Source organism: Falco punctatus (genome assembly GCF_963210335.1).
Source record: "Falco punctatus genome assembly, chromosome: 19".
In the NCBI taxonomy this organism is placed as follows: Eukaryota; Metazoa; Chordata; class Aves; order Falconiformes; family Falconidae; genus Falco; species Falco punctatus.
In genome coordinates this window covers 4,268,823-4,285,792 of record NC_137599.1, presented here as the reverse complement: position 1 = coordinate 4,285,792, position 16,970 = coordinate 4,268,823, and the positions used below count along the sequence as shown (strand labels likewise).

The 16,970-nt window shown below is 56.5% G+C and overlaps 1 protein-coding gene across 3 annotated transcripts in view; it reads left to right on the top strand.

Moving 5' to 3' along the window:
* Positions 1-84: 84 nt before the first annotated feature.
* Positions 85-16,970, top strand: part of SCN4A (sodium voltage-gated channel alpha subunit 4) — a 46,651-nt gene continuing 29,765 nt past the window's right edge. Inside the window, exons 1-7 of one of the 3 annotated variants that reach the window (XM_080369452.1) lie at positions 3,131-3,246; positions 4,601-4,712; positions 13,358-13,656; positions 13,964-14,084; positions 15,040-15,127; positions 15,807-15,935; positions 16,062-16,153. In XM_080369452.1, the coding sequence (XP_080225578.1) occupies positions 13,393-13,656; positions 13,964-14,084; positions 15,040-15,127; positions 15,807-15,935; positions 16,062-16,153 (694 nt within the window). In that variant the 5' untranslated portion in view covers positions 3,131-3,246; positions 4,601-4,712; positions 13,358-13,392. Of the gene's footprint in view, positions 13,657-13,963; positions 14,085-15,039; positions 15,128-15,806; positions 15,936-16,061; positions 16,154-16,970 lie in introns of all 3 variants that reach the window. The other 2 variants (XM_080369451.1, XM_080369450.1) reach the window with 2 other exon arrangements.

Genomic DNA, 16,970 nt, shown 5'->3' with positions numbered 1-16,970 from the left:
GCACTGCGGCCCCGCAGCGCCGCCTCGGGCACCGACATCAGATCCGGGGTGTCAGCCCGGGAGCGCAGTGTCCCCAAGCACACCGCCTGGGACGCAGGCTCAGCCGTCGTGGAGGGACCCCGAGGGCTGGCCCTGGGTGCCAGCACCCAATGACTCTACCCAGGGCCCTGAGAGCACCCAGGGAGTAAGGTAAGGGGCTACACTGCTCCGGGGGAGCGCGCACCTCGCCCCGCACGTGGCCCAAGGCTTCAGCAAGAGCTGGGACCCCCCCAGATCCCCCTCAGCAGCCCTGGCCAAGTGAGGGTTAATCAGGGATGGGGACGGGAATAAGGCTCAGGGCTGGGAGAGCTGTGCCTTCGCCTGTTGCTTCTTTCCCAGCCTGCATCCTCTGACCTTCTGGGGGCTGCCAGGCCATCCTGCTCGGGTGCCGAGGGTGCTCCGATGCCTGTGCTTGCACCCGCTCCTTCATCCCTGCTCCAGGATGTTCCCAGCTCTGCAGCTTGGGGGGTTCACCCTCAGATGTCCCTTCCCCATGCTCCCCCTTGCTGGGGCACCTTGTTTCCACCCTGCTCTGGGCAGGCAGCTCTGCCTCTGCCCAGCTCCTGCCTGCACAGAGATCAGCTGGAGCTTGGCCCCACAGAGCCCCATGGATGCAGCCAGCCCCACGGCGGGGCAAGTGCCTGGCCCCACAGAGCCCCATGGATGCAGCCAGCCCCACGGTGGGGCAAGTGCCTGGCCCCACAGAGCCCCATGGATGCAGCCAGCCCCACGGCGGGGCAAGTGCCTGGACCCACAGAGCCCCATGGATGCAGCCAGCCCCACGGCAGGGCAAGTGCCTGGACCCACAGAGCCCCATGGATGCAGCCAGCCCCACGGCCAGGCACTTGCCCCACCATACAGGAGGGTCAGGATGCATCCAGCACCAGCAGCTTCAGGGAAGGTGCAAGCCAAGGCACCTCAAACGCCCCAGGGTCCCGCAGGCTGTGCCAAGCACTGCCTTTATCCTACCCCGTCACCCCAAGGACATATTTTTTGCACCCAAATTAATGTAGTGAGTAGCGCTGGGTACCCCAGGTTCCCATTCTACTTGGGATTTAGCTGGTGTTTGCAGGCAGAGCTGTGTCCTTGTGGCTGCCCAGTGCCTGGTTGGGCACCCTGGGGTGCTCCCAGCTTTCCAAAGGGCAGGGGTTTCCTGGGGTTTCCACCTGCATGTGCCTCCCCCCAGGTTTGCTCTTGGCAATAAGCAAAGCAAAAAAAGACCAGCACAGCTTCCACAGGCTTCCCAGCGGTGACAAGGCTGGGTTTGGGGCAGCCGGCAGCTGATGGGACCTGCCGAACATCCCCTGAATTTCCTGCTGCAACCAATGGAGCAGGTGGAAATTCCCCACAACCACAGCAGGAGGATGTCCCTGTCCCTGCCCTCCTCGCCGGCCAAAACCACGTACTACCGGCTGCACTGGGATGCTCTTTGCCCGTGGGTATGGGTTGTTGCTTTGCTGCTGAGCTCCTGACAGTCTCCCAGTGCTCTCCACCCTGGTTGTAGCAGTCCCCTGGGAGCTACTGGGGGGCTTTTCACTCCCTCCTTCCCACGGCTCCAGCTGCTCTGAGCTTGGCCTGGGCTCCAAGTCAGCAAAAAAAGAGCCCTGGGATGGGTTTTTAATTGCAGAAGTCAAAGTTATGCTTCACAAAGCACACCTTCAGCATCTCCTGAGTGGAGCTAATCCTCTGTCCCTTGCTGCATGACCTGACCCCCAAGAGCTGGACCTGGGCTCCTGGGCTGCTTTATTTACATAGTCTTGAAAAGAAAAGGAAAATTATTGAGTGAAAAGCAGATCTGAGCCAAGGAACTTCCACTTCCCAGTTCCCTGGGTGCTCAGGTCTGCAGTCTTGGGCCTGTTTTATTGATTCCGTGGGATGCCAGTGAGCACAAGGAGACCCACGGACGAGGGGCTGGAGGCAGGGAAAGGCAAATTGCCATGAGAACGTGACAGCAAGGGATGCCAGGCTGGGGAGGGCGGGTGCTTCAGCTCCAACAAAGCCCACACCGGCCTGGGAAAGTTGCTGCAGGGTATTTTGGGACCAGACAAGCAGCAGAAGAGTTGTACAGGGATGGCAGTGCTGGTGAGATGATGAGTCCTCTCTGACCAGGCTGAGTGCTGAGGTGGTTAGTCCAGCCCCAGCACAGACCTGTGCACCCCAAAAGGGGTGAACCCTGCCAGCTGGGCACCCCTCCACACTCTCCTCTCCACCCTGGGTGCCCACTGAGCACCCTAAGTACCCCCAGAACTGCCTGGGCATGCAAAGAGCACCCAAAGGCCCCATCAGGAAGGGCAAGAAGGGAGACAACCACATGGCAAGTGCCTCTTTTGCACCATCCTGTGCCACCCTGGTTCTGGCTCAGACCTGTGGGGGTCTCCAGGGACAGGGTGTGCAGTGTGGGACACGGGGTGAGATGTGCCAGTGTCGAAGCGGGGTGACCCTGCACAGCTGCTGGCTGGGATGCTCCTGGTGTGCAAAGAAACGCAGCACTGGTGCAAAATTAGGCAGCAGTGGAGGGTGGGCACGGGGGGAACGAAGCAGAAATGACAGACACCCCTCGCCTGCACGCAAGAGGAGGAGCTGCAGCTGGTGCTGCAGGATGGGAATAACACTCCCAAAAAACCACAGGCTCAGAGGCAATGTTGGCAGCGGGGTTGGCATCAACTCCCCTCCCCCCGCCCCAGCCCTCACAGTTGTCCTGCTGCTCTTTTCAATTGCATGTCACTTCTGGGAGAGATAAATGGGGAGGTGCTGGCCAGGGTCCCTTCCCACCTCCCCTCCACCTCCCCATGTCCCATGTGGTGCCAAAGCCAGCCCAAAACCACCTCAACATCTGGGACACCCTGCTCGGCCACCGGGACCGCCCCGGCTGGCCGTGTCCCTGGTCAGAGCATGGCCAGGGTAGCCGCGGTGCAGGGGGGTCCATGCACGCAGGACCCCGGGAGCGTTGGGCGATGGGGCCGAGGGGGTTGCCGGCACCGCCAGCCCCATGATTGGCGCGGCGGGGGACGAATGCCACAGCTGAGACGGGCCCAGGCTACCTGAAGGACCCCGCATGTCCTCAGGTTTCACTCATGACCATCTGACAGCAGCAGCAGCTGCTCTGCCAACAGGCACTCGCGGAGCCAAAGCCTCCAGGAGTCGAAGGAGAGGGAAATTCTGGCCCTGAAAGGTCTCTCCTTGGGATTTTGCTCTCTCCACCCAACGGTAAGTACTGGATTCGGCCCTGGGCTGATGCCAGACCACCAGGCGGGGTCTATGGGGTCTTGGATGTCGCTGGGGTTGTCATTCTCGCTGTGCCCAGAGCAGTGCAAGCAATGCCGTGGGTTCACCGTCGGAGCGCTGGAGGTGGATGGGAGCAGGACAGCCCCTGCGGTCACTGGGGTGGTGTTTGGGGCTGTAGGCACCCGGTGGCCCCCGCTGTGTGGAAAACAGCCTGGATGGGAGGAGAAAGTCCCCACAAAGGCACAGGCAGGGCATGGGGACGAGGGTGCCAGCAGCCACCACACCCTTGGTGGCCACAGACCTGCCACTGGGATGAGAGGGGACGGTGCGGGATGCAACGGGCAACCGGTTTCTGAGCCACCTTCCCAGCCGGAGGGAGTACAGGCAGGGCTTAAAAGTCACAAGTCGCCGTTCTCCTGGCTTCTCCTCCTGGAGATCTAAATATAAACCTCAGCTTGGCCAAGCCAAGGTTGCAGGAAAGGTCTGTGGGGTGCTTCGCAGTGTCTCCTTTCGGGAAGGCGCATGTCCATGCAGAGCCCCTGTCCCCTGTGGGGGAGCAGGCAGGGACCCCCATGGGGAGAGGGGGAGGAGATGGGACCCTCTGCTGTGCCAGAACAGCGGTGACAGGGTGACACAGAGGTGGGAGGCCACCGTTCCCCCACTTTCACGCAGGGGCTGCAGGGTGCACGTGCACAGCCAGTGGCTTTGGGGTGCCGGGGAGGCAGGGTTCAGGGCTTTGATCCAAACAGGCGGTGACAGGGTGGGATTTGGTTCATTTTTTGGGTGCCGAATCCCCCCCACGTGCCTGCGGTGGGTGCACTGGGCTGTGCAAAGCTCCCATCACTCGCTGCACGTGCGGGGACCGCTGTGCACCCCCAGTGCCATTCCAGGGTTTATCCAGAAGCGATCCGCCACCCTGGCACCCCCATGCCTCGCAACAGCATCCGTCTCTCTTGGCCAGATCACTGCTCTCTTGATCCCCGGAACCAGTGCTGAGGGATCAGCCAGGGCATGCAGCATGCAAAGAAAAAAAAAAAAATAAAATAACAGAGAACATGGGGGGGGGGAGGGGCAAAAATTCCATAAAACCTTGGGGACAGTGGGACATCCCAGTCAGTCCATTATACAGGGGAGATCCTGCATGTGCAGCTGATGGGTTGATGCTGAGCGCTGGAACCGCCTCCTCTGGTCCTTGCTAGGAAAACGCCTGATGTTGTAATGGTTCAGGGGGGAAAGAGCATATTTACAGGAACCGGTTAAAGAACACGGAGTCCTGCCTTGATTTGGCTGTGCTAATATTGAAATAGCATTTTCTATTTTCCGGTGTGTACATAAGGGTCCGGTGAGCATCACTGAGGGCAAAAGGGCCCTGTGGAGCCACTTGGACAGCTCCAGCTTCCCTCGGAGAAACTTGCTGGATTTGGGGGTAGGAAAGCGAGTGGCAGCAGGTACTGACGAGCCGGCCAGCATCATTTCTGTGTTCAGCAGGTTGGACTAACGAGGTCGTTTATATGGGGGGGAGGAAGGGGGAGAATGTGGTGGATGCTTTGCGGAGTTATGAGGGCAAAGATCTCGGCTATAGCTCCGGAGATGCCGGGAAGGGTGCTCAGCCTCTGTGCTTGTCTGTCTGTCCAGCTGCCTCCCTCCTCGGTTATTTATACAGCCTTTGGGGACATCTCATCTTCAAGACCCTCTTCTCCAGATCCAAGAGGATTTGAGTGAGATGCCTGGGGAGCTGGAGGGTGAGAGTGGAGGTGCAGGGCTCAGCACCCGGAGCTGGGCATGGGGAGGGCTGTGGCCCCGTGGTGGTCCTGGTTTGCAGGGTCTGGTATGGGGTATTGGAGTGCAAAGGCTGCGATGGGAAAATGGGCATCCTCCCGCCGCGGGATGCTGCAGGGTCCCTGATATTACAAACCCCACAGGAACATCAGGTCTGGGACCTGCTCCCAGCACTGCTCCTTGATGGCCCCTGTGGGAGTTGGTGGTGTTGTGTCTTTGCTGGAATCCCTTGGAGGTGGCTGCATCGATGCCTTCCTTTCCCTCCCCCCCCCCTCCCCCGAGCCTAGGGGACCCCAAGGGGGGGGCAGCAGGTCATGACAGCCCCACGCCATCCTCCCTTTCCCCACGCTGTCACCTCGCTTCGCTGCCTTCACAGCACCGCTCAGATCTTTTCCAAGCCTGACATGAGAGCTGCTGGCAGGGAGGAGCAGGAGCTTTGGATGACACCCGAGTGCAGTCAGTGGGCAGTGGGCAAGCGCAGGGTCCTCGCTTTAACCCCTTCCCTGCCTGCTGGAGCCTCCACAGCCAAACCTCCCCCCCCCCAAATAAACCCAAGCAGCCAACCGCCCCGGTGTCCCCTTTCCAGCAGTGCCCTCCCGGGAGGCAGTAAGGACAGCGGGCTGGAAAGGAGATGGGGATGGGGTGATACACCCACCCCCCCCCTCTGCTGCATCCCCCAGCTCCAGCCAGGAGGGGGTTAGCGCGTTGCTGCAGGATGTTGCAACCTCCTATTTCCATCTGTGGCCAGGGAGAGTATCTGAGGACTTCACAGCTTTCAGCCTATGTGTCCACCCCCGCCCTGGAGCCCTGGAGCACATCGAGGTACCCTTGGTAGGGCTGTGGGCGAACAGGCACCGAAGTGCCAGAGTTCAAGTAAATTCAGGACCAAAACAATCAGAGAATTGTCTGAAATTATTTTCCACGCGGCTTATGGTGCTTGTGGCCGGAGTGGAGGTACCTCTGCAGGGCACGCAGGTTTGGGGGTTTATGTTCCCGGGGGAGGCTGGTGCCCCCGTAGCATGGTCAGCATTAGGGAGTTGGCTCCCCAAAGGAAGCCAGCGGTGACATGGGCTCAGCTGCATCTCCACAAGGAGCTGGGGCCAGGGAGCAGTGTTTGGTCTTGCATGTGCAGGGCACCCAGCGTGGCTGCGACGTCACTGAAAGTGCTGCTGCTGCTGCAGCGCGCCCCGAAACACGGGATTGTGCATCTCATCCTTCTCCTCCTCCATGGAAGTCCCCCGAGCGCCAGCGCAGCCCTCAGCTCATGGGTGCCCTTGTCCCACAGCCCATCGCAAGGCGGATACCAGGAAAGGGACTGGAGAGGGTTTGGAGACCTCCTCTTGGCCTGCCAGAGACAGGCAGTGTCTAGCAGGCAGAAAGCAGCGGAGCAGCATCATTCCCATCGCAGGGAACTCATACAACGTGTGCTGCAAATCGAGCATGCACTTCTGCATTTGGCCCATGCAACCGTACCAGCATTGCTGCTGCTGTGGGTGACCTGTGGGTAACGCGCAGCGAGTCACCTTGGCTGGTCCAGACCCACCGAGGGGACCGTGATGGCAGCTGAAGAACATGAACTTGCTGCAGCACCTCAGTCCCCCTGGTCTGGCTGGGGAAAGGCACCCAGCAGCGCTGGGCTCGCTCTGGCGTTGTCTTCCAAGGGCTTTCAACAGAGCAACCCTTTTGCTCGGCATCGGGCAAGCTGCAGGCTGCACGGCTTCACCCAGCTCCCCGGGATGACGGATGCTGCTTGGAAGCATCCCACATTCCTGCCAGTGCAGTTGGCTTGGGGCACACTTTAGGCGAAGAAACAAAACACACCCAGAGGAGGGGAAAAAAACCACGGTGGTGACAGGAGTCGGCATGAGGGGACATGTCACTGATGGGAGCCAGCGGTGCTTGCTGAGCCTGGCGGGCGAGGAGTTGGTGTTCGAACCACATAACCCACGGGACTTCCCAGCCAAGTGCTTAAAAAAAAAAGAGGAATCGAAAGAATAATGCTGGAAAATTAAGAATTAATTTTTTTCTCACTCTCTAAGCCTTCTGAGTCCACTTCTATTTGAAAATGGAGTGGGGAAAAAAAAATGGGGTGACTTTTCATTCTTTTATTGGTGTTATTTGCTTTATGTGAAAACCTAGCACCACCTGCCTTTAAGAGAGGGCAGCCTGAAAACACGGCAGCTGTATGGTGAACTCAGAACTGCCACAGCGGTGGAGAGCCAGCGTCCCACAGCAGCCTCCTACAAGGCATTTGTTTGCAGAAGGAAATTTTGGAGACTTTGCATATCTTTCCATATAGTCTTTACGATGTAGTTACAGCAAAGCATTACGGGACAACAATATATCTGGGGATAGTAAACATCAGACTTTCAAATGGCACATTATCACGTTACAGAAAGGGGCATAAACTCGTTTCTAAAATGGCTAATTTTGCCTGGCACAACGCAAGGGTGTTTATCCCAGTCGCTGCTGGAAACTTTGATAATCTCAAAACCACCGATGCAGCACCGTTCAATCACCCATGTGCAGGGCTCAAAAGCAAATCTCTCCACCCCCTGTGCTATTTGTGAGCAGAAAAAAAACCATTCCACATCAGACTTTTCCAATTTTTCCACTTTTTTTTTTTTTTTTTTTTTTCCAAAACATGGGGAAAATACAATAGGAAATTAAGACCCCATAGGGCTTTTTTAAGCTGTACCATGCCAGAAGGTTGGGGTTTTTTTTCTGCAGCCATCAGACTTTACAACCAAGCATCGTGCCACCCTGTACACTCAAGGATCATTAAAAAAAAAAAAGCAAATATCCTGAAGGCGTGACAAAACCCACGGCAGCGATGGCACCACCGCCACAGCACAGCTGGCATCGCCTCCTGTGTTGCTGTTTGGGGTCTCGGCTCTGCAGGGTGCAGGGGCAGGATTTGCTCCTTCTCCTTCCCCGTGGTCCCACCACCGGGGCTGAGCAGTCAGAGTGTAGAGGTGGGAAATGCCAAAGGTGTAAAGACTCTGGTATTTAATCATCCCCATAAAGCTCCCTGTTCTCCATGGACGTATAAATGTTCTCCTGACCATACGAGTGTCTGTGCCCTTGGGCTGGCTTTGAACCCAATACACATTCTCCTGGCAGCAGATCTCCCAGCCCGTGTGATTTTGGGGGTTTTTAAAACCTATTTAATGGATGCAGGACTGGGGAGGGGAGCTGCTATGGGGGGCTTCATGGGGCATGCAACAAGGTTGGGAAAACAAGACCCACGGTGCAGCCCTGCGGGTCCTCCTGGGTGAGCAAGGCGGCCGCCACGGGGATGGGCAGCATGGAGAATGGATGGCAGCGCTTGGGATGCACGTGACTGAGGCACCATCCTAAGCTGTGACTCATCCCCCAACCTTGTGGTCCCAGCTGGTCCCCATTGCACCATCCTGCCCCACCCTGCCTCTCCTCATGGGGATAAATAAAGGAGGGATGGAGAGGGGTGGGCTGCCCTATGTGCAGTCAGCCCCTGGGTGCTGGCTTGGGTGGAAGTGGTGTGTCCCAGGTGGTTTTGGGGTGCAGGTAGCAAGGAGGTGGTGCTGTGGGGTTGTGTTTTCAGTGTGCTGTGTTGGGTTTGGGTTCTGTGTGCAACTGGGTCTGGTTTCCAGAGCTCTTGAGCTGTTGGGTGCTGCCTTATCTCCCCTGGTATCAACTTGTCGTCGCTCTAAGTGTGTGGGCTGGCTCTGGGCTCCCTGGCACCAACTCTTCCAGAGCTGGCTGCTTGCTGGCTTTGGTGCATGAGCTCCTCGTCCCCATGCTAACCCCTGCTGCAGGGATTCCTGTGCACTGTGAGTCCTTGGTTGAGCATCTCCTGCCTCTGCTGTTTCTTGGTGAGCAAAGCTGACTTACGTTGCCTGCTGACCATTTGGGTTGCTTTCTGTCTTGTACTTCTGCCCATACCTGTCTCTTCTGGGGTCTTTCCAGAGTGTCTCCTGTGAATCTTGAAGGGCAGGTTTATAGATCACAGAATGGTTTGGGTTGGAAGGGATCTTAAAGACCATCCACCCAAATCCCCTGCCATGTGCAGGGACACCTTCCACTAGACCAGGGCTCCTGGAGCCCTGTCCAACCTGGCCTTGGACACGTCCAGGGATGGGGCAACCATGGCTGCTCTGGGCAACCTGTCCTGGTGCCTCGCCACTCTCACAGTGAGGAATTTCTTCAGGTGGGTAAGGGCAGCTCCTCAAGCTGTGTTTGAAGGTCTTGCTGCAATGTTTGGTACTCAGAGGGTCCCACTGATGTCTCCCATGCTCTCAGTATTTGTAGAGCTGAGATCTTAGGAGCAGTGTGCCTTCGCTTGAGACACCCCCAGTCAGATCTGTCTTTAACCCAGCCCTGAGTATGGGGGGTCATAAGTGCATCTCTTTAGGCTTACCGGTGTGAGGGCCTCTGGATTTGCAGATGCTCTCACAGAGAAATGTCCTAGGAAGGGAGGAGCAGAGCCCTGGAGCCTGGATGATGGGCTGAGCCCAGCACCTGCATGGGTCAGCAGGATCGGGGCAGACCCCTGGCCACCCTGTGTCCCTTGCAGCCACATGTCTGCACACAGCAACTGGGAAAGTCCTTCCTCCTCTTCCTCAGCCCACAGGTTATTTTCTGGGCAGGGGTAAGTGCCAGTTCTGGATGAGGTGTCTCTCCAAGCAGTTTCAGACAGGACCCTGTCACCCTTCTATCTGTCCTGATTATAAAGAACCTATTACGCAGCATCTCTGGTAGTTTCCAAAGTTTTCCTGTTATTTTGGAGGTGGATTCATTTGCCTGACCTCAGAGTAGCAAAGATATCCCAGGAAACTGAATTTTTATCAAAGTGAAGGCCACGCACTCCTGGGCAGGCAGCTGCTCCCAGCTGGTAACGGCTGATGCTGGAATGGGGGGGCGAGATGCTCATCCATGGTGTTGAACGTAGGCAGTGAGCAACAGCTCACACGTGTCACAGCAAAAAGGAGTTATCCAGCTTAGCTGGATGTCTGAAATTGAAGAAAGCAATAAATAGCAGATCAGAGCTTTGTAGAGACATTTAAGTGGCTGATTTCTTAGCAGGAGACCTGGTGGGGCAAGGGTCTGCCTTTAATAGGGGACTTGGGGGGCGGGGGGGACCCGGGTGCTGGGGAGGGGGGTCACAGGGTGATGCATGCCTGGCACAGCACCTGTCGCTGTGTCCAAACTGCTTTTACCTATTGGAGGTGCGGAGTTTGATCTCTGTTATTTATAGCCGCTGCTATGAGTGCGCCAGGCTGGGAGCGGAGGGGCCGTTTGCCTCATCCCACCGGCTGGTCCCAGGGTGACCTGCTGCACGTGAGGCGGTGGGACCCGGCTGTCTGCCCCATGCCTACTGGTGTGGGAACTGGGCTCAGTGGGGGAGACACGGCTGCTGGGCTGAGCCCCCACAGACCCTGTGTTTGGTCCTTGGCTCCTTCTCTTTTGGGAAGCGGTGATCCACCAGAGATGCTGAGGGCTCCAGGGCTGTGGTGTGCATGAGCTGGGCGTAGGATTAAGCCCTGCTCCCTGGGGCCATCCCACTATCTCTGGGTGGCCACAAAGAGGTCAGAGCAGGATCACATGCTGTAAAAGACCCCGCAAAGCATTTCCATGCCCAAGGCAACATCCCCTTTAAGGACCCCCTGCGTAGCCTTGGGTGGTGCTGCCAGCCCCCAGCATCTTCCCATGTGGCTGCAAGCCCCTATGCCTGCTGCTGCCAGGGGCTGCTCCATCAGCCAGTGGATTGGTGCGGGACAGCACGATGGCCTCAACCTAGCGAGAGGAAGAGGAGACATGGGCCAAAAGCAAGGCTGGTGCCACTGGAGCTCCACTCCTGCCGGGGGAGGAATGAGCAGAGTCATGGGGCTGCAGAAACCTGACCCCTACGGTGATCGCTGGTGGCAGCTGGGGCACAGCCACCTCCACCGGGACCACAGGCTGGGTGCAGTGAGCAGGGACAGGCCACCGCTGGGGCTTTAGAGGGGCAGCATCCAGCAGGAGGCTCCAGGGAAGGTGTGGGTCATGCAGCCCCTCCATGCACCAAAGCCTTGGAGAGCGGTGTGCTGCTGCAGGGGCTGGAGCGCTGCCGTGGCCCGTAACGCAGGCTTGCCCTGACAGCTCTCTGAAACCCTCTTTGCAGGGAAACTGAGGCTGCCTAGACCAACTAGCTCCTGTGAGTCCTTGGAGTCCCCAGGAGATGGGGTGGGCTGGTCCCCCCCAGGTGTGGGTCCTGCTCGAGCACACATCAGCGCATCCCTGGTGGCACTTGGGGCAACAGTGACACAACCCCACGCTTCTGGCTGGAGCTTTGAGGCTGCTGGTATTGAGGGGGATGCAGAGGGCAGGTTTCCAGAGCTGCTCAAGTGAAGCATCAAATGGGTGTAAATCCAGAATAACTCTGGATGAGAAGAGGCAACAGCGGTACCCTGCTGACCTGCTGCCATGGGCACTGTCCCCTCAGATGTGTGGTGGCAAAAATTCCCTTTTGCCTTGCTTTGCTGAGGTTCCACCTTTGGGGTCCAGTGTGCCTGGGGTGAGCTGGGGCTGTGCCCACCTGGGCTCTCAGTTTTGCAGCGGTCTGGGCCACGAGCTGGGTCATAGGTGGTGCCAGACTCCAGTTTGCAGTGATGTGACTTGGTTTATCCTATTAGATGACCTTGTTCAGCAAAGACAAATTTTTCCCTTTTATAAAAACAGGTTTAAATAGAAAAATTGGTGCTCTTGCCACTTTATTTTTTTTTTTTACAAGGTTTCCCTGTCACAAAAGGCAACGAGTTACTTCTATTCCTCTACCAGCTGCATTTTGAATGTACGTCAAAGCCCTGGTGCTGGAGCCACCAAGGGGCTGTGCAAACACTGTGACGAAGGTGGCCTCTGCCCAAGAGACATTGTAGCCAGGGACTGGTCCCTGCTTCATCCCTGGGGCTGGATGCGATGGGGGGTGAACAGTAATTCCCCCTCAACACTGTGCTGCTGGGGGGGTTGCCTGCCCTTGGCAGAAGAAAATCCATTTTGCACACCAGGATTCAATTCAGCAGCGATAGCAAGGAGAACTAAAATGCATTTATCCTGCGCTGCTTGAAACCAATACCTCCCTTTGCTGCTGCTTCTACCACTTGGTTCTATAATCACCATAGGAACGTGTCAATGCCATTACGCACCCAGAGTCTCTCTTCCCATCAGGGCTATGAATGTCCAGTTCTCCTTAATTACAAAAGGTTGAAGGTTTCCAGCTCTCGTCAGGGCTTGTGAGGAGTATTGATCCTCAAGCTTTTTGGTGGGCAGGTCCTCAGCAGCATCTCCCACAAGTTTTGGTGCATGGAAGAGTTGCTGCTTTCCAGCGGGATGCTCATTTTGGGGAGGGTGAGGCACAGAGGTGCATCTATCCCAGTATCCCTGCAAAGCAGGATCGAGTGTTGCGGTATATTGAGCTCATCTCTGGCACGAGCTGATGTTTTTGGGTCAAACAGATGCTGAGGCAAGGGGACTCAAAGCGAGAACCTTTCTGGTGTCTGGGAAGCCTTTGCCAGGTGTTTTGGCCTCACCTGGGGCATGGCAGCCTGTTCCTGCAGGTGCAACCACCCCTCCGGTGACCACTTTACTCCCCAATCTTTTTTGTTGCTCTGTTGCGCAGTGGAGCTGCTCTTATCTCCCCGTCCCAAACCACCCATCCTATTCCCGTCTAGGGGCTCATCCTGATCTCTAACATTAGAAAGTGCCACTACGACCTGGCTTTTTGGCTCGAGGTAAGACTAACTCGTTCCTCTCGGGAGCAAGGCCACCCGGAGCTGCAGGTTACTCGCCTTTCCTATGGATGGGTGCTGTGAAATGGCCACTGACCCCACAGGTCCATGCTGCCCTGGCTGAGCCACCTCTGGCTTTGAGCACTGCCCACTGCTCGCACAAGGTGCAGGAGGAAAGCATTGCGAAGGGGAGGCAGCTGGAGAGGTGCCGCTGATGCTGGAGGTGGTTTGTTTTGTTGAACAGCCCTGTCTAGGTTGTGAAACCGCGTGTCTAGCAACAGCCAGCTGGTGCCAGGGATGCCAACTGCTCAGCTCGTGTGGTGCTCAACCTGATGGTGCTTTTTGATCAGAGGCTGAATGGGGATCTGGGAGGAGAAGGAGCACACAGGGTGCTCCATCTGCAAGTAATCCATGCGTAAAAATCTTTCTTTCAAGTTCAATATTTCTGCAATAAATCTGTTTGCAAAACCCCACCAAGATCCTGCCACCACCTGGCTTCGAGGGCTCAGCAAAAATGCCCCAAGATGGCACCAGCTGGCATTGCCTTCTCAGCCCCCCTCTCCCAACAGGCTGGGCGCAGGCATCCTGGGAGCAGAATGAGAGGATGGCTGGCCTGCCGTACATCCCGGGCCCCGAGAACCTCCGCCCCTTCACCCCCGCCTCGCTGGCTGCCATCGAGCAGCGCATCGCTGAGGCAGAGGCACTCAAGATAAAGCGGCAGCAAGTGGAGCTGCCTGAGGAAGAGGAAATCAAGCCCAGAAGTGACCTGGAAGCTGGCAAGAACCTGCCCCTCATCTACGGTGACCCACCACTGGACCTTATCGGGACCCCCCTGGAGGACCTGGACCCTTTCTATAAGGATAAGAAGGTGAGGGCGGAGCTTAGACCATGGGCACTAGATGTAAGTCCCAAGAATAAGACCAATGTGTGGACCTCCTCTCCTTTCCACCGTGGTTTAGGGTCTCATCTGAGCCCATCCTGGTGATCCACAACCCCAGTCTGCTGTGGTTGCTTCTCCTCCAAAGCAGAGCATCTGTTCCTTGGTGAAGTCTCCAAGCCTTTGGAGATCCAAAGCATGCATAGATGTCTCGCTTCTAATGGCAACACTTGATCCATGGGTGTTTTGGGGGTGTACAGAAGGGCTAACCCATCTCCCTCCTCTCTTTTCTCCACAGACGTTCATAGTCCTCAACAAGGGGAAGGCCATCTTCCGCTTCTCAGCAACCCCTGCCCTCTACCTGCTGGGCCCTTTCCACCCCATCCGCAGAGGAGCCATCAAAGTGCTTATCCATTCATATCCTTGCCCTCTGTGATGTGGCTCCATTGCCAGGTCAAACCCTGATGCTCAGAGTGCAAACAGCCCTGGGGAGAGGGCTGAAAGAAGTGTTTCATGACGGTGTGGTGAGCAAATCTCCCAGGCTGGCCCCCAGTACGGCCAGGACCCACTGCCCAGCCACCCCAAGGCTTTGGTCCCTTCCCAAGGAGTGGGTGCTTGAAGGCTTTGGGCACCTTGGTGGCATCAGCAGCTCAGTCTTGGTTGGAGAAGGGAAGAAACCAAAGTGGTGGAGCTCCTGGGGGGGAGATTCAAGGTCTCTGAGGGCTGGAGGGACTTGGAAAGAAAGGAAGAAGTTTACAGGCCAGGGGATCCTGTCACATCTGCGGAGTGGGAGAACTGAGGAGCTCAAAGGATGCTTCAGGAGGGGGAAGGCAGAGGAACCAGCACATTGGGATACAGGGAAGGAGGCAACTTGGGCAGTGCTGGGACTTTTGATGTGAGTCAAGCAGAGATGGAAAGACAGGAAAGGACCCCCAAAGCAAGAGGGGCACTAGGATGGGTGGGAAGGGACCCCAGCAGAGCTCTGGTGGCAGCAGGGGTTGGTGGCCAGGAGGTAGGAGGAAAAAGAGGGTGTGTTTGTGGCAGAGGGATCAGACAAGTGGGGAAAGCTGAATCCTGGGGTGATGGAGAGAGGAAGGAGCACAGGGGACAAAAAGGGAGGCAGAGCCAGCACCACGGAGGTGGGAAGGTGAGCAGAAAGGGAGGGCAGGGGCCAGGACCATGCACGGGAGCAGGAGGGCCAAGGGGAAAGTGACAGTGCAGGGCTGAGCCGGCAGAGAGCTGCAGGAGGAGCAGGTCAGGGGTGGGACCTGGGTGGGAGCCAGGACAAGAGGAGAAGGCTGCTTGGCTTCATAACCATGTGAAGGGGGGAATCTAGGCAACAGCCACAGCGTTTCTCCTTGACAGGTTTTAAATTATTCAGCATGTTCATCATGATCACAATTTTAACCAACTGTGTGTTTATGACGATGAGCAACCCCCCGGCGTGGTCCAAGAATGTGGAGTAAGTCCCTGCCTTCCATCACCTCCCCCAGCCTTCGGGGCCACCCCAGCTTGGCCATCCCCAACAGGGACAGGAGCAAGGCCGAGAGAGGGATGTTGGGATCCAGGCACCTTTCAGAGGGCAGGTGTCACTGGGAGGTGCTGGTGGCCCTCTTGTCTCAGCAGGGATGTCCACGCTCTGCGTTAGGTATTGCAAGGAGCAGGAGTGTTTCAGAGCTGCCCAAAGTCTGGTGAGGTCTCTGCGACAGGAGACCACTGCAGAGCAGGTTGGGTTGGGTCAGTGGTGAGAGGCTGAGCAGATCCACCAGCTCAAGGAACATGGACAACCATCCCCAGGTGAGAAGGGAAAGAGCCAGTGTTTTCTGCTGTGGTTTTGCACAATCAGGTCTCAGCAGCGTTTTACAGAGAGCACCGTGGTGTTGGGGGATGAGCAGGGATCAGAGGTGTTGCAGAATAGTCATCAAAGGGGTTGGTACCTCAAGATGTCTCAACTTGCCTTACGAGGTGAGGTGAAAACCTCCCCCAGTGGTGAAGCATCCCAAGAACCCAGCAGGCGGTGACTGTGAGCCCCCAGACCCAGCTCCCTGAGATGGTCCTACTGGCAGAGGTGGACAAAACCCCATCATGAGCTGGCCCTTGGACCTGGGTGAGCATCCCCTGAGCCACCGTTCCCATTTCAGATACGCCTTCACCGGGATATACACCTTCGAGTCCCTCATCAAGATACTGTCGAGAGGTTTTTGCATCGACGACTTCACATTCCTGCGTGACCCGTGGAACTGGCTGGACTTCATGGTCATCTCCATGGCGTGAGTTTGGTGGGATGGGGGGAGGACAGGAGGTCTGGCCACTGGCACCCTGGGGAAGAGGGCTGAGAAACAGTGGGGTGGGTGCCTGGCAGCACCCTTGAAGCCCTTTCCTCTCCTGTCCTGCAGCTACATTACCGAGTTCGTGGACCTGGGGAACATCTCTGCTCTCAGGACCTTCCGTGTCCTCCGCGCCTTGAAAACCATCACCGTGATACCAGGTGGGACTTGGAGAAGGGGGTCTCCTCTCCATATCTTCCCCTTCTTGAGCTCAGGTTTTCCCACAGTTCACAGCAATTCCTTGTTCTTTTGACAGCTCTAAGAAAAAACAAGGGAAATAAGGTATTGGATGCTTATAAATAATTTTCCACGTAATTCAGATTTTGGGTCAGGTCCTGCTGGTTTTACATCTTGAAATCAGCTGTGCTCACTCAGTTTGGCCAGGGGAAGCCCCTGTTGAACCAGGCGTGTTGTTTGTAGGGCTCCTTGGAGATGCCTTCAGTGGGCTTGCGCTCACACTGTGTTTACAGCCTCAACTAACCGATATACTTCGCTTGGTCCTTGGAGCCATAAACACAGTTTTGTCCCCACTGCTGACTGCTCTGTGCCAGGGCTGAGATATTTAATGGGTGTTAGTGCAAGAGCCATGTGGTGAGCGTTTAACATCACCCTAGACATCCAGCCTGTGGTGTGAGGAGCACGTTATGAAGTGCCTCTGATGGATGTCCCCCAATTCTGATACCTTTTTGATGCTCTGCTGTGGTACCACCTAGTGCAAGCTCACAGAAATGATAGGTCAAACCCCTTGAAGAAGCATGAGATTGAACTGAAAACGGTAATTTCCTGTAATGGATGAATTCTTGTGCCCCTGCAATTTCCAGATCTTTAGGGTTCACATTTGAATGGTTTTTGCCTTCATCAAACAGGCTAAAAATTGCATTTAGCAAAACATAAGCTGCTGCTTTTTTCTGGAATGACATCCCCCTGAGAGGCTCTGCAGAAATAGCAGTTGCAAAAATAAGCTGCTGCTTTAGAACG